The sequence below is a fragment of the Carettochelys insculpta genome, chromosome 5, assembly GCF_033958435.1.
Source record: "Carettochelys insculpta isolate YL-2023 chromosome 5, ASM3395843v1, whole genome shotgun sequence".
NCBI classification, from domain to species: Eukaryota; Metazoa; Chordata; order Testudines; family Carettochelyidae; genus Carettochelys; species Carettochelys insculpta.
In genome coordinates this window covers 68,723,566-68,741,013 of record NC_134141.1, presented here as the reverse complement: position 1 = coordinate 68,741,013, position 17,448 = coordinate 68,723,566, and the positions used below count along the sequence as shown (strand labels likewise).

At 41.8% G+C, this 17,448-nt stretch overlaps 1 protein-coding gene across 8 annotated transcripts in view; it reads left to right on the top strand.

Annotated features, from left to right (window-relative positions):
• The window catches only part of PAM (peptidylglycine alpha-amidating monooxygenase), a 273,477-nt gene that overhangs the window by 248,090 nt on the left and 7,939 nt on the right, over positions 1-17,448 (top strand). For all 8 annotated transcript variants that reach the window (XM_074995279.1, XM_074995278.1, XM_074995277.1 and 5 more), the window contains 7 exons: positions 1,854-1,970; positions 2,573-2,645; positions 3,179-3,386; positions 4,684-4,884; positions 7,633-7,751; positions 13,680-13,779; positions 16,116-16,169. In XM_074995279.1, the coding sequence (XP_074851380.1) occupies positions 1,854-1,970; positions 2,573-2,645; positions 3,179-3,386; positions 4,684-4,884; positions 7,633-7,751; positions 13,680-13,779; positions 16,116-16,169 (872 nt within the window). The remainder of the gene's footprint in view (positions 1-1,853; positions 1,971-2,572; positions 2,646-3,178; positions 3,387-4,683; positions 4,885-7,632; positions 7,752-13,679; positions 13,780-16,115; positions 16,170-17,448) is intronic.

Below are 17,448 nucleotides of genomic sequence, written 5' to 3'. Positions count from 1 at the left end.
TGTGCCATGTCAACAGGTCACTCAGCTACTTTTCCCCTGGTGAAAATACAGCAAACAGGCCACTGCTGAGACTGTGGCTCCCCTGAGCTACGCATTTTGGGAAGGAAGAGTAGTAGAGCAGGGGCCAAGGGACAGCCCCCCAAAAAACTCAGCTGGTAGGGGGCAGCTGAGGGACTAGTTGATGTGGTTTGGTCTGTGGGTGCCTAGGCAGGGGGCCAGCCCCAAAAATGCAAGCTGCCTTCTGTGGGACCAGCACTGTCCCCCCATGGTAACCTGATGACATTTTTCAATCAGTTGTGTGCGTAGGTGTTGCAAAAATAGCTGCTGTTGGGGGCAGGCCAGCTCCCCCGCCCCACCCCCCGCCACCAAAACTGGCTCAGGGACCAGTTGGCATGGTTCAGTCTTTGGGTGACTAGACATGGCAAACCCCTGCAAATATTTGCCACCAGGGAGTCAGCAACCTGGCACTTGGTGAGCCCCTGGAAACGTGAAGCACAGAATCCTTCACCCTGTGCAGCCAGGACATGCTGCTGTTTGAAAGCGTGCGCCACAATGTACAGCTGGCATGTGGTACTTTGGGGAGGATGGGAACTAGCCACATGGTATGGTGGGGCAGGGCTTAGCCCACCTGCTGCATGGCACCTGTGCAGGAGGGGAGGCTGCTCTGTACAAATGTGAAGCGCAGAAAAGAAGTTTCTTGGCCTCTCTTGCTAAATCCTGTGCAGGGAGGAAGCCTTCCCTCCACACAGGGCAGGACATGCTGCTGTCTGCAAGCACAACACCAACAGCCCAGCTGCCACGTGGTCAGGGGGAGGGGCAGCATGGTGCCTGGGGGGAGAGGCCAGCCACATGGTCTGGTGGGTGCTAGACCACCAACCGCATGATGCCTGGCAGTGTGGGGAGCAGGCTGCTGTGCTCAACTGTGAAGTGCAGAAAAGAAGTTTCTCAGTCTTACCTGCTACATCCTGTGGAGGGAAGAAATATTCAACCCACATGGGGCAGGACATGCCGCTGTCTGATGTGCTGCCGTCTGGTCCCCACAGCCAAGCCGCCACATGGTGTGGTGGGGTGGGAGCTGGGCCGTCAGCTGAAATGAGATCCTGGCTCCATGCTGGGGCTCTCTTTCATGGCTAGATGCAATCGCCACACTAATCATATAGAAATTAATTCAAATTGCCAGGCTTCATGTTTCCTGCTTCCTGCGCACCTGGAGTGCGGGGGAGGTCAAAGCGGACAGAAGGTACACATTCTGGGCATTGTGGGATACCTCTGGAAGCCAATAAAATCGGTTTAAAATAATGTTGTTTCCACACTAGCATTAACCCAGCCTTTTAAATTAAACCTTTGTAAACTTGGTGTTACGTTGCATCGGAAGGTCGAGGGGAGAAAGTCGACCTTAGCGCCCATTAAAATCTACCTACTGGTATTTTTAGTGAAGACAGTCTCATTGAAAGATTGAGCTTAAGTGCCTTAAAATTGACTTTATGCTGTAATGTAGACATAGCCTGATAGGCAGGAAACAACAAAATTGTTCTGTGACACTGCAAAGAAAATAAGTGAGGTTGAAATTAACCTTAACACTGATTGAAAATATAGGATTGTCTTGGATGTGCTTGCTCCTTTAGATGACATGCATTCACTGTCACTGGGTATGGCATCTGTGAGAAGAACTATCATCCAAAATTATATAATAGGCTTCAGTGATAATTCAGGCATATAAAAAAGATACACAGAACCCACAAAATTTAAGTGTTTGCCATTACTGGACTATGAATTCTGCTATAAATCGTGTAGCTTTCTTGTGACTGGAAAATTCTAACACGCTCCCTTTGTATTTCAATATGCCTGTTTAGCTCATTTGACAGTAGCTTTGTTTACCAACAAAGAGGACTTGGACCGATTGAACAGAACACAATTCTTGTAATAGACCCAAATAATGCAGAAGTACTTGATTCCACAGGCAAAAATCTGTAAGTTATATTTACTTTTATTAATAAAGCTTCTATATTTTTGCACATTACTTTTCATCCTGAGGAGTTTTATACTTATTTGTTTAGTCAGGGTCTTTTGTCATGTTTCATTTCTTTCACTTTTGGGTTCATTGATAAACTATAAATTTAAAAAAATCAGCCACCGTAACCAACAACTGGCAGCACTGTGCCATTGCTACCCTCCACTCCCTAACCATCAATATCCTTTATCTGCTCTTCAAAAAACTCAAATGAACAAAAATTCGGGTAGCGCAGACATGTCTGGCATTGCCCTGGTTGGCAAGAGAGCTTGAATCTGAGGATCAGGGCTGAGAACCCTTTACCAAGAAAGTCCAGCTGCATGTGACTTTAACCCAGTATGCTGACAAGAGCATTTCAGCTGCCTGCAGCAGTGGGGCGTAGCAGTTTCTTAGGTAGGACTAGGAGCATAGGGCTTTGTAGATGATGAGCAAAATCTTGAATCCTCTGGGAAGAAAATTAGACCCTAACACAGATAATAGACCAGTCATGTGTCATAAAAGTATCTACCACATCACTTTCTTTTTTTTTTATACACAGTTCTTTTAAATTTGTGTTTGCAGATTTTATTTACCACATGGCTTGAGTATAGATAAAGATGATAACTACTGGGTCACTGATGTAGCTCTCCATCAGGTATGTGTAATGATTTTCTAGAGGATTGTATGTATCTCATTGTTTCTAGTTGAATCAGTTTGTTTATTGTGCTAAATTCTTGATAAAATTATTAAGCTCTAGTTGTTAAGATACGCACTAAAAGCTTGCCAAATGGAGAAATTGAGTGGACTACTTATAGCAGAATAACTTGGCAGAATCACAGAATATTGGAACTGTAAGGGACCTCAAGAGATCATCACATCGAGTCCCCCGTCCTGATGGAAGCAGAGCATTTAATGTTTGGTCCTAATTCATTGTCTGAAATTGGTGGTGATTTATATTTTATGCAGATTTTTTTTCCAGAATCAACACCGTTACATTTTAATGATGGATTACTTCACTGGAGCAATATGTATATAATAATCCTAATAAAATAAATGTGTGTGTAAAAATGTCCTTTGTATAGAGCAAATTTATATATATTTCCCGAAACCATCATTATTATACTGGGCTACCTATGATGCTTCACTCTGTGTAACTTGAAATCTCTTTTTTTCCATTGCCTACAAAAGGTATTCAAATTAGGAACACATGATAAAGAACCTTCACTGATCCTGGGAAGGTCTTTGCAACCAGGCAGTGACAAATATCATTTCTGTCAACCAACCGATGTGGCCGTGGATCCTGTCACAGGCAAAATTTATGTGTCTGATGGCTACTGTAACAGTCGAATTGTTGTGTTCTCACCAAAAGGAATGTTCATCATGGAGTGGGGAGAAGGTACTGATTAAGGCTCCTGATGTTTAACCAACTACTGAGAGAGCTGTGATCATAAACTGTTAAATGTAGCATATGTAAGATTGGGTATTGTGATTACTAGCAGGGCCCACCCCTTTGTGGCAATTACCAAGACAGGAGCTCACTGGCAGCTCCAGCCCCAGGGATCTGGCTGGGGCCAGAGGAAGCCCAGCAGCCCTAGCCCCAGGGACCCAGTCATACCAGGGAAACCCTAGAAGCCATGGATTTGGAAGCTGACCAGGGCACAGAGCCCTGCTGGTGGCTCCAGTGGTGGGGAGCAGGCCAGAGAAAGACTGGCAGCTTCAGCCACGTCCAGGGGAAACCCAGTAACCCTGGGGCTGGGAGCCAGCAAGGGGACAGAGCTCTGCTGGCAGCTTCAGCCGTGGAGACCTGTCCAGGGTGAGACAGACTGATGGACCCCTCTCATTTTATAATAGTATAGATCCCTTAATTATGTTACAGTAATGCTCATGATCCCTGATTAAACATCAGTGCCTTGTTGTCTTTTGAAGGCCATCATACTTAGTTCTGCTCACTGGCAAGTTCATTTTTTAACTTTTTTTTTAATGGCTTGAATAAGAACTTAACATTGTGAGGTGTGGTCTAATTAAGCTTTGACATAGTCATTTGAAATCTTGTAAATAACTGAATCTGGTTAACTCAAGATATTAGGTACGGAATTTTGTTCTTTGTACAAGATTTATAGTGAAATAGGTAACTTTGGTACAAACATGTATGCCTGATATTTCCTTCATTTATAGTGGTGTAAATTGATAGTAATTCCATTTACTTTATTAATGTTAAAATTTTTGTGAATATGAGAATCATGTGTATTCACCCACCCCACCCCAGTTACATTGCATGATTTAGAATACTACTGTTTCTCATCATCATCAATAACCGTGGGGTCAGTGCCCATTGGTTTCTGATGCTTCTCTCACTATTTCCTTCCATCTTTCCCTGTCCAGTGCAGAGTGGCTTAGTTTCTGTAGACTGCCTCCGAACCAATCTACTATATCGTCTATCCATTCTCTATGGGGTCTGCCTCTCCTGTTCGAGCAGTCCATTATGCCAAATGCCAGAGTCTTGATTTTTCGTTCATTATTCATTCTGCAAATATGCCCAAATCATTGTAGCTTCTGTTTTGTAACCTTCTGCAGCAGGTTCTCTTTTGGCTGTATCTTTCTATATAATTCCTAATTGGTGATCTTCTGCCTACAGTTTCTAGCCAAAGGTAGTTATTTCAGATTGTGAATTTGTTTGATATTTTCTTTTGCAGAGACTTCAGTAGACAAAGCCAAACCTGGCCAGTTCCAGATCCCTCACAGTTTAGCACTGATACCTGAGTTTGGTCAGCTGTGTGTAGCTGACAGGGAAAATGGACGAATTCAGTGTTTTAAGTCAGAAACTGGTGAATTCATAAGAGAAATAAAACACAAATTGTTTGGAAGAGAATTATTTGCAGTTTCATATACTCCAGGTAATGGCTTTTTTTTCATATTCTTCTCATTTTAAGATGTATGCTGTTGATGCTGATCACCATTCTGATGCTCCGAGTGCAGAAGGTGGGGGTCTGCAAGAACTTAAAAGTACCTTGCCATGAAAGGCTTCTGCTTAAAAACTCCCCAGGGTCACAGATTTCTTGGTGGGGAGTGATATGCTGCTACCACCCAATTGCAAAATCTCACTTTGAGAACCAAGCAAGACATGCTTTGGGATGTGTCCCTGTGGGGTTACCCTAAGTTCTTAACCCTCCCTCAGCAGAGAGCTTGAAAACAAATTCAGATTTCTTAATAGCTGACCCTTCAGTCAAAGGCACACACACGCGGACCTGCCTACCATCTAGGACACAGGAATCAGGTTGGTAGTGTTTGGACACCTACGATAGTGAATGTCAGCGAAAATGGGGTAGGTTCAGAAGCTAGAATAGGGAAAGAACAAGTTAAAAATTACTTAGAAAACATGGATGTCTTCAAAAGACCAGGAAATAATGAAGTGTATCCTCGAGTACTCAAGGAGCTGAGCCATATTCTCTTTGGAAAGTCATGGAAGATGGGATTGATTCCAGAAGACTGGAAAATGGCAAATTAGTGCCTATCTGTAAAAAAGGTAAATAAGGGCAAACCCGCCAGCTAAACTTCTGTCCTAGGAAAGGTAATGGAGCAAATAATTAAGGAATCAATTGGCAAACATGTGGAAGATAATGAAATAAGTAGCAACAGCATGGATGTGTAAAGAACAAATCTTGTCAGACCAATATCATAGCTTTCTTTGATAGGATAACAGGCCTTGCGGATGGGGAAGAAATAGATGTGGTATATCTAGCCTTTAGTAAAGTTTTTGATTCTAGTCCATCCTGACCTTCTCATTAACATATTAGGAGAAAACAGTCTAGATGGAGCCACTGTTAGATGGGTGCATAATTGATTGATAACTACTCTCTGTGAATGGTTGTCCAATGGTTCACAGTCAAGCTGGAAGAGCATAGTGAGTGGGATTCTTCAGGGATCAGCTCTCGTGCTGGTTGTAGTCAAAATCTTTGACAATTATTTAGATGATGGCATAGAGCAGAGGTGAGCAATAAGTGGAGTCAGTTCTCTAGGGTTACCCCTAGTGGGCCATTGGCACTTTATTTACCTGCATGTCCACAGGTTCAGCCACTTGCAGTTCTTGTTGGCTGTAGATTGCCAGTCCTGGCCAATAGGAGCTGCAGGAAGCAGCACAGGCTGAGATACTGCTTCGTGCAGCTCCCATTGGCTGGGAACAGCAATCCATGGGCAATGGGAGCTGCAAGCAGCCGTACTTGTGGACATCCAGGTAAATAAAGCACCAAAAGCTAACTCCAGCAAACCACCTCCACCCTGCAGTCCACTCATTGCCCTGGCCTTGTATAAATAATATGCTGGTAAACTCATCGATGATACCAGGCTGGAAAGTGTTTTAGAGGCCAGGATTAGAATTCAAATGGTCTGGAGTTAATAGGATGAAATTCAATAAGGACAAATACAAAGTACTGCATACAGGAAGGTGCAATCAGTTGCACATATACAAAACAGGAAATGACATCTTAGAGGAAGGAGTATTGGAGGAAAGGATGTGAGGGTCATAGTGGGATCACAAGCTAAATAAGAGTCGACAGTGCTGAAAAAAAAGCAAATATAATTTTGGGATGTATTAATTGGAATGTTGTAAGTAAGACACAAGAAGTAATTCTTCTGCTCTACTCTACACTGTTTAGGCCTCATCTGGAGCATTGTGTCCAGTTCTGGTTACCACATTTCGGGAAAGATGTGGCAAATTGGGAAAAAGTCCAAAGGAGAGTAATAAAAGTTATTACAGGGTTAGAAAACATGACTTAGGAGGGGAGACTGAGAGAACTGGGTTTGTGTAGTATGGAAAAGAGAAGACTGAGAAGGGACAAAACAATTTTCAAGTATATAAAAGATTGTTAAGAGGCAGGTGAAAAAATATTCTCCTTAACTTTTGAGGATAGGGCAAGGAGAAATGTGTTTACATTACAACAAGAGATGTTTAGGTTCAACATTAGAAAAAACTTACTGTCAGGGCGGTTAACAACTGGAATAAATTGCCTAGGGAAGTTGTGGAATCTCCACAATTGGAGATTTTTAAGAGCAGGTTAGACAAACACCTGTCAGGAAGGTTGAGGTGATGCTTTGCCTTCCATTTGTATGATTTTATGCTCACACACGTGCACCCTGACTCTGGTGTCTTCTGCTGTGATATTGCAGACCAAACCAGCCCATTGGTGAGACAAAAGAGGGTTTTTTTGTTTTTGTTTTTGTTTTTAAGTTTAAATTACACTTAAAAGGCTAAAAGGAGTTTAAAAAGCAGGACTTCTCTCTTTTGATCCCTTAAATACTTGTAAATGGCATCTTTGCAGGGAAAAGCTCCAGCTCATTTTTGTTTGATTTTGAACTACCAGGAAATTTGTGTGCTTTTTTTTTTTTTTTTTAAAAAAAAATCCTTTTCCTTTGTTCTATTCATTCTGCATCTGGGGCCATGCAAATAAACTCTCTAAAAGGACTTTTCTGTTCATCCAATTGGTTTACACAGCTTCCAACCATCCCCAGTTCAGTGTAAATAAACATTTCGGTGTATCTGGAGCTCTTGTACTTCCATGGATGCTTTTCATTCTCTCTCTTTGAGGCAACATTTTTCATTGATGCTAGTCTGTAGGTCACTAAAGAATATGTGTTTGTTGTTACAGGTGGTCTACTCTTTGCAGTTAATGGAATGCCACATCCTGGAGACACAGCACCAGTGCAGGGGTTTGTGATGAATTTTTCCACTGGAGAAATAATTGATACGTTCATCCCTGTTCAAAAGGTACAGTATTGCATTGTATTCTGGTACATTTAGCACACTGGTTAGTGATGTCTAGCTCCCTCACACTTCTTACAAACGTTAATGTTTATCATCACGCTTCGTGGGTATGAGGCTACTGAATTATATTGGACTTATTATAATTTTTTTCATATATTCTAAAATGTCCCTTGCATACTGTAGATTAGATGAAACCCGAGAACATATGATGTTCCAATACAGCAGCTGTCCAAGTTTCAGTAGATACTGGGCATTCTAAATTGCTATCTGGATGTTGCCATTCAGAGAAGAAAATGGGTGATTTGTCCACACTGAGTCACGCCTTTCAAGTTAGGTTAGGGAAAATGTAGACATTCAAAGTTGTTCTTAATTGTTATACAGTAGTCATATACTAATAAAAACAGTAATAATACTCCTGTCTGGGTATATAAATGTATATCGTGTGACCACACATCTTCCTTGCGGAAGACCAGTATGGAACTATGGAATGAAGAATTTTCAGTGAAGTGATTTTTAAATAGACTGAAACTTCTCCTGGCCTGCACTAAATCAAAGAGGTGTCCGAAGTTGCCAGTATTGTGTATCTCATGTCCCTTTGCAGTCCAAATGTTGTTGTTCTCAGTGTTTATAAATTTCTGTGTGCGTACACTTACACAATTCTATGAATAAAACCAACATTCATGGTTTTCCATAAGCCTGTTTGGAAACATGCTACACTGTAATTTGTGCTGTTTAGTTTTTGTGATACTAGTGTTTCCAGGAAGAGAAAGATCTTATCTTGGCAATGGAAAAAGTTCAGGAAAGGGCAACAAAAATGAATAGGGGTTGGAATGGGTGCTGTTTGAGTAGAGATTAAAAAGACTGAGGCTTTTCAACTTAGGAGACTAAGGGGGATGTGATGGAGAACAATGAAAACAATAGTGGTGTTGAGAAAGTAAATAAGGAGAAGTTATTTACTTGTTTCCATAACACAAGAACTACAGACCACCAAATGAAATTAATAGGTAGCTGGTTTAGTATTTTTGCACACAACACACAGTCAACCTGAGGAAATCCTTGGCAGAGGGTGTTGTGAAGACCAGGACTTTAACGGGGTTCTAAAAAGAGGTAGATAGATTCATGGAAGATAGGTCCATCAATGGCTATTAGCCAGGAATGGGTAGGAATGGTGTCCCTAACCTCTGTCAGAGGCTGGGAACTGGTGACAGGAGAGGGATGACTACCTGTTCTGTTTATTCCTCTGGGACACCTGGCATTGGCCAATGTCGGAAGGCAGGAGTCTGGGCTAGATGGACCTTCAGTCTGACCCAGTATGGCCATTCTTATTTTATTATAAGATTGAGGAGACTTTTTTTATGTTTTGATAGTATAAGGAGTGTTGGTAATCAGGAAGAAGTTTTGAGTGCAGTTTCTTACTTGTATCTGCAAACTGTTCATACACACTTAATGGGGATTGCTGAAAATGTGATTCTTCTTCCCAGGAGATGGATGGATGAAAGCCATTTAAGCTCTGCATCAATATTTCTTCAGACAAAAGCTTCTTTCAGGTTCTTAAAATAAAAGCAGATAAAGCACTCATCTGCATCCTTTTCCCCAGGGAGGGACAAATAACCTAAAACAGTTTGGCATGGGGGAGGGAGATCTTATATTTATTAATAATTTGACAGGATAACTGTACCTATACGTTTAGTTAATATTCACATTATTCCTTCTGCATCATTCTCCACTCCATTCAGGAGACTGGAGATATTTAATGTCTATCTCATAGAACTGGAAGGCACAGTGAGAGGTCATTGAGTCCAGTCCCCTTCACTCACAGCAGGACCTATCACCATCCCTGACAGATTTTTTTTAAATCTATTTGCCCTGGGTTTAGCAGCTCAATGCTCAAACCACAAAGCCATCCCTTCCCGCATGGCTGCAGATGTTTGGGAAGCTGGCCCTGGCCAAAAATGCATTTTGGGCTCTTTCCGCCTCCCTGACCCCACCTCTGCTTCCCAAAGCATGTGGCTTGGAGTAGACACACAGTCTCTGTGATGTCCTGTTTGCTGCATCTCACAGGGGAAAAACAGAGACCTGGAGAACAGATGCCACAATATGTGGGATTAACAGCTCCCTGACTTGCTGCCCAGCCTCACTGACCGCAAGAAAATTTACAGGTTTCCTGAAATGCTCATGAGTGATTGTAGCCTGAGCACCTTTTCCAATCTTTATGGCTCCCGTACAGATTTCTCAAGGGGCCACTGAGATTTCTGTTAGCATGGCACAGACACCTGGAGAAGAGACAACCTAATAGGTGGGACTGACAGTTCACTGACCTGCTACCCTGCCCAATGAAAGGTTTTCTCTCCCCAGGGGACCACTGATTTTCAACAGGGCAAGGAAGACTAACCACTAGAAAGCAAGGCACTCTGTCTTTGCTTCTCTTTGTCTTCTGAGTGATGCTAATCACTGGACACCAGTGCCCTATGGGATTCCCCGCTTCACCTCATTTCCTTCTGAAAATTGGCCTTTTGGCTTCAGAGGGAGAAGAATGAGGGCAATGCAGTCTGGGAAGATGGTGGTGAGTGCTATCAGGTCACATTTGGTCAAAAGGTCCATGATGCAGGTGATTCAAACATCAACATAATTTTCTCATTTGGGAAAGAGACTTCTGAAAAATGGCCATTTGTTTTGAGGGCAATGCAGTGTGGGAAGATGACATCACACTCCCACAACCACTTGTGGGTTATTTTTTTCCCATAATGCAACAGCAAAAAAGCCTAGAATGCAATGGGGCTTAAAGAAGTATGGGTAGGTTCCCACAATGTACTGTCGCAACAGTTGAACTTTGGTGATTAGTGAGGACATATTAATTTGACTTTGTGGGCAGGTGCAGACACTCAACTTCGATTTTTTTATGAAATCAAGTGTTACAAATATGACTTTCCTGACTTCAACTCTATTTCATAATGTAGATATACCCAGAAAGAGAATTAATCAAAGTTGAAGCGTGAAAGAGAGGATATGCCTACACTTATGGGAAGATTTGTCTAATAAGGGATCAGTTAACTTCTGTATCTTGAACAATGTGAAAGATATCTGGAAAATGAATGTAAGGCAGGAACAAACAGCATTTGTGTCTCTAAAAATATCTTTGAAGGATTCTTGCTCCTGTGGCAATAGCTGCTGAATGCAAGATTCATAGAACTGTCTTAGCTCCGAGTGGGATTGACTCTTGAGTGGACTGTTAGTAGGCAGAAGAGCACATAGCAGGTTTGCTGCTGAAAATTCTGCAATATTAGTGTCAACAGAAAAAAGAAAATATTTAGTTTTCCATTTTCCCCTAAGTAAATTAGTTTTAAACTGCACAACACAAGTTCTACCTTAGAATTTACTCAGCACACAGCACTTTATTGCTTTTCATGGATATCCTTCGTTTTACTAGATTACAGACGCTAAGGATAGCATTCTGGCCAAAAACTAATTTGATGTGTGAAGCCAAACAGAAGAGACAGTTCTCTGCAGATTAAAGGGCATATGTTCATTTTGATTATTTTTATTTCCCTCTGTTTCATCCTCTTCCCTCTCTTCTCCCACCTCCATTTTTTTTTAAACTTGGAAAGGACTAGCACGTGCAGCAAACACTACCTGTGAGTTTTAGGAGAGCCAGTTATTGAAGCTACATTGTGGACTTGAATTAACTCTTTCATATATCTTGATATTGCCCCTGCTTTGTCTTGCACAGTTTCTTCCCTGACACATACAACAATTTATTAATAATTTGTTCTAGTAAATTACACATCTTCACAAAGCTAGGAGTCAGATTGTTTGGCAGCGTGTGGACATAGGAGCCCTTCATCCACCTATTCCAAATGTTAAGCATGCAGTTGTTTGCACCAGTTGATAATATATGGGTATGTAAAATATGCAGCAATAATTATTTAAAATATTCGGGCACAATTAGCTAAGTCTGATGACATGGTGGATATCGCAATGCATTACCATGTAGGAGCCTCATGATTCTTAGTCCCAAACACATGGGATAAATTCTCATTGTTCTTCAGTCCTACATCTTAATCCTCGAAAAATTTTTGGGGGGGGAGCAGATGAAGGGATGTAGCATTTTCCATGCTGCTGAGAATGTGTATGTGAATTGGGACTGTTACTGACTTGAAAATATATATTGAGACCTGATGGAGTGAAGACAAGCTGATACTTTTGGGCTCAGTGATGTCTAAACTACCCTGGAAGATTGACCTGAGGGTCAATCTTCTGGGATTTCATTTCGCACATCAGGTCAATTTCGCACATCCCTACCAATCAGGGGTTGGCACCGACCCCTGGACTCCTCGTGAGATGCGAGGAGTAAGGGAGATTGAGGAGAGAAACATTCCCATCAACCTTCCAGTAAGGACAGCCAGGTAAGTCAATTGCAGATACACTGATTCTAGCTGTGCAGTTGTTGCAGCTAGAAATGCATATCTACAATTGTCTTACTTTCCCTAGTCTAGACATAGCCTTAGTGTCCTAATTTTATTCTGCTTTGAAAGTAACAAACCACGTGGTACACACCTTGCTAGAACTGGTGGAGGATAAGAAGTTCTGTGTTGATGCTTGCAGTTGCAGTAGCAACAAGGTATATGCACACGATGTCCAAAAAACAACCCTGTGTTAAAATATCATCAAGGTTGTAAAGTCAAGCACTCAAAAGCTAGAAAATGACAGTTGCTCCTATAAATATGTGGAGGTGTATGCATAAAAACTTCTACTCTAATGCATCATAGATTTCCACAAAATATATGTAGTCATGTGTTGGCAATACCTGTTTGCCACTTCCCTCCCCTTTGTCCATCTACTATATCTATTAACAAGTTAGCTTTGAATTTAACTATGTACAGTAAGGTCTCAGAGTATGCAAACTCAGAGTGTGCGACCCCGCTCTTACACGTCTGACCCTGACCCCAACCCCTCGCCCAGTTTAAACCACCTGCAAGCACCTCTGGTTCAAGCCACCCCCGACGCCCCACGCAGCTCTGGTGTAACCCCCCTGCTGGCTCACAAGCTAGCTGCCCGCCCACCCCACGCAGGTCCAGCGTGACCCCCCCCCCACCAGCTCACAAGCTAGCTGCCTGCCTGCCTGCCCGCCCCGCATGGCTCCGGTGCAACCCCCCTGCTGACTCACAAGCTAGCTGCCTGCCTGCCTGCTCGCCCGCCCCGTGCAGCTCCAGCGCGATGCGCCCCCCCCAGCACATGGCTCCAGTGTGACCCTCCCCCCCCGCCAGCTCACAAGCTGCCCATCTGCCCACCGTGGCTCTGGTGCAACCACCCCTGCCACTCACCACCCTGGCATGGCTCTGGTTCCGGCTCAACTCCCCGCCCGCCCCCCCAGCAGCCCAACTCACCACCCGCGCTCAACTCCACCCTTCATTCCCCTGCAACCCACTGCCAGGCTTAACCCTCCTCAACTGCCCCCTCACCCCAGGATTTACCTTTCTGCTGCTTCCCTGGCTGCAGAACATGTGTTCCGCCAGGGAAAAAGCCAGACCCCAACTTGTGCGAAATCTGGGTTCATGCGAGGGTACATGGAATGGAACCTTCGCGTCCTCTGAGACCTTACTGTAGTACTTAATGTCCATCATACAAGTCTGTAAATGCTTAATCAAAATATTGACAAAAATGGACTGTGTGAAGAAAATGTCCAGCTATGTTCTCTATGAATCATGGCAACTGCTGCCCCTGGAAGAAATAAATAGTGGATAGAGATGTAATTCCTGTCGCTTCTCTCCTCTTAAGGTCTGGCACTAGCATCAGCTATAGCTCCCATTATATGAGAGATAGTTTGGCTCTGTATCTCAAATGTTTGATTAAATAGGTCTTTTTCGTTTGTGATAGAATTCTAATTCATTGTGTAGTCATTCAGAAGTGATTAATGGCTGTTTATCTCAACAGAGCTTTGAGATGCCACATGATGTTGTTGCTTCAGAAGACAAAACTGTGTATGTTGGAGATGCACATGCCAAAACAGTATGGAAGTTCATGCCCACAGAAAGTATGTTGCCTTTGTTTTGACTTGTTCTTTAAAAGAGGTTTCCCTGAAACCACATTCTTAGTTACTGATATCTCCAATCCATTCTCTGTCCTCTGAGCAGTTAAGGATTGGATTCATTGCTTTAGCTAAACATTTGCATTTTATTTTTTCGTGTTCACCTTCACATCTCACTCCTTAAAATAAGCATTTTAGCAAAAAACTGTCTGCAGAAAATTGGCATGTTACTTGTCTTATGTAGAGATGTCACTTTCTTAGAACACTGTGTCCTTTTAAAGAGACAGGTCTTAGATAATTCTATCCATTTGTTTGTAACATTAATTCCTGGTCTATATCAGATATGAATCCTGGGCAAACTACCTGATTTGTCACAGAGATTCATATGAAATTGTATCGGAGGGGTAGCTGTGTTAGTTTGGATCTGTAACAGCAACAAAGGGTCCTGTGGCACCTTACAGACTAACAGAAAAGTTTTGAGCATGAGCTTTCGTGAGCACAGACTCACTTCATCTGATGATGATCTGACCAGCATCTGATGAAGTGAGTCTGTGCTCACGAAAGCTCATGCTCAAAACTTTTCTGTTAGTCTATAAGGTGCCACAGGACCCTTCGCTGCTGTTATATGAAATTGTGTATCCCAGTGAGTATTTTTCTTGTTGCATCATTTGTATGTAGTGAACCAAATACTTAAGATTATTTTTTTCTAATACTTTTATATATCATTTGTTGGCAATGCCCTCTGTTTACTTAAAGGTTGCTGTACAGGAAGTTCTCAGTGGCTGAAGTAAGCCAGAAGCTGAAATTGAATCATTTTTAATTGCAATGGGAATAGATTGCTTTGGCAAATCAGTCCAGTTTAATTGCAAGACCTATTTCCATTCACTGAGAATAGTTCCCAATTTTCTATACTCAATTTGACTTTGTGGGGATGAGGCAAATATGACCTGAATCAAGTGGAAGAACTGAAAGATAGATTAGGCATTTTCTAGGAATAACAATATAAGGTGCCATTGTATTAGATATGATGAAAAGCCATTACTGATTGTATACTTTCCACCTAAGCCAGGTGTTCCATGGTGGTCAGTTATATTTCATGAACCTTCCTTTGAAAAATGTAGAACTAACCACTGTGAGTAACAATGCACTGGAGTTGACGGACCATAGATCTGGTTGGCTATGTCTCTTCCTCTGAAGAGTAATGCCAGACAGGAACCAGTTCTCAGCATTCACATGCAGGTGGAACCAGCTAAGGTTTATAAAGACACACAACTTACAAATTCAGTCAACACAACTAAGAGGTTTGGAGCGAGGCACTTTGCTTATATTTTAAAAGTATAAAATTATAGTAACTGGTCTTAGTTAAAATCAAATGGTATCAGTCTAGTAGATGGGATTTACAGCTAATTTATTTAACATTGTTAAACGTCCCGTGCAAGACCATGTTAGCATACTATCAGCTCTTGATTACTCTGCTCCTCGGTCCCTTCAATGTGGTTAAGAAATTGGAACTAGTGAAATGTTTCAGAATGTGTCTTTTCAGATAGGGTAACACTTCCGCAGTTTAATGATTTATCTTTATGTTATGTAAAGCAGTTTAATCCACAAAAGTCCTGGAATGCTTCATAAACCATATTGCAAACGGTGTGTATAGAATTACTTCACCCTGGGTAAAATACAGCCCTTTCTGAGGTAGAATGTGGTGGCTGTGTCATAGTATATAGCAGCTGCCACAGTTTTGGGCGGGAAGTGAAGGCTAATGTCCTTGGAATGGCAGCAATAACTTTGGCGGGGCGGGGGGGGCGGCGGGGGAGTACATTGGAATTGCTAAACTGGAACTTTACCAAGACAATGGATTTAATACCACAACTCTTGTGCAAAGTGCTATAGGATTTTGAATACCAAGTGAATCTTGGCTATTTATTTCTCCTGAAACATTCCATCTCCAGCCGCCCCAAAAGCCATACTGAGTATTGAATGAAGGAAGCCCTTAGTGACAAAGTACTACCTACTTAGCACCACTTCCTCCAGGGTTTAGGATTTTCATCTAGTAATGTCCATTTTTTAACTAGTTAAATCCAACTATGTTAATCATGAGTTGTGATGAGCTCTTGCATGCTCACAAAACCACTTTGTGGCACAAGTGTCGGACATTACTGGAAACTGCCTTTATCAATCATGCTCTTGCTTTCGTAGGCTGCTGATAGTTATTTGACACACTTTGGTGAAGTCTAGACAAAATGTGATATTTACTATGGGTTTGTGTGTTTGGTAAAGATTGCAAGAATGTCCAGAGTCTTTTTAAAATGTCCCTGGACCTGAAGAGAAATTTTGTGTTACAGAAATGGAACATCGATCAGTTAAAAAGGCTGGTATCGAGGTACAGGAAATAAAAGGTTAGTCAGATTTCTTATGAGAATGGGCATGCCAAAGTTTTACTGAAAGGTATTTTTTGTGCTTTACAGACATTCTTGCCAGGAAATATCAGGGGAGATATGCTAACTAACCTGACAATTGTTAAATTTCTTGCAGTTATTTTCTATAGTTCAGAGCTGCAATGAGATGATATGGGGAGGGACATGGTGGACCCAATATTTTGGCCATATTATGGCAGATTCAAATACTTCAGCTTCACTAGCAAATATTGTGTGATAAAATGTACCCAATGTATTGTTTTCCATAATGCTCCGTTATCCAAAAAACAGCATCTGCATTAGTTCTACTAGATGCAGAAGCAGCTGTTGTATTTAGTTGTCTCACTTAGCCAGAAAAAATATAGTAGCATATTTGAATGATGAATGAAAAATCAAGACCCCTGGAATTTGGCATAATGGACAGTCGGAATAGGAGAGGAAGACCCCACAGAGAATGGGTAGATGACATAGTAGATTGGGGTGGAGCTAGTCTACTAAACTAAGCCACTGTGCACTAGACAAGGAAATATGGAAGGCAATAGTGATGGAGGCATGGGACACCAACAGGTCTTGAGCCCATGGCTGTTGATGATGATGGTGGTTATCTGAAATAGCTGTTGGTTCTATTTTATTTTTTGTTTAGAGGCTGCATAACACATTGACAGTGCTGGTTACACTGTTAATGATATTATAAAATATTTTATTTTGCTCAAAATTGTTCTTCCAGATTTACTTTCTTTTGCTCCTTTTTCAGAATTTATAGCAAGGTGAAAATGAATTCAAAGAGAAAAGAATCAAGAGAAAATAGGGACTTAAAATAGGCAGGTAAAGGAATGTGTTCAGCACAAGCTTGAAAGGGGTAAGATGATAATTTAAGGTAGATGAAGAGGAACTATTTGAAAATAATAATAGTCTGTTGTATAAGTCCCTTTTACAGAAGAAGTGGTAATTTTTCCTGAAGAAAAATGGCCTATGGTTATTGAGGGATCTCAGCGGACTGTAGTACAGTAAAACCTGTTATCCAGCACCAGGATAACTGGCATGCTCCATTAAGCAGTACCTGCCAGGGCTGGTAGAGCACAGCCAGCTGCCCATTCCAACAATCAGTACATTTGATTATCCAGCAACCCCCATTACCCACGGGTGCTGGATAATCAAGCTTATACTGTAATATGTTGGTACTTATTTTTCTTAGACATAAGTGGAAATATGCAAAACTCACCAAAATCACCAACTATACACTTATTTGTAAAAGGAGACT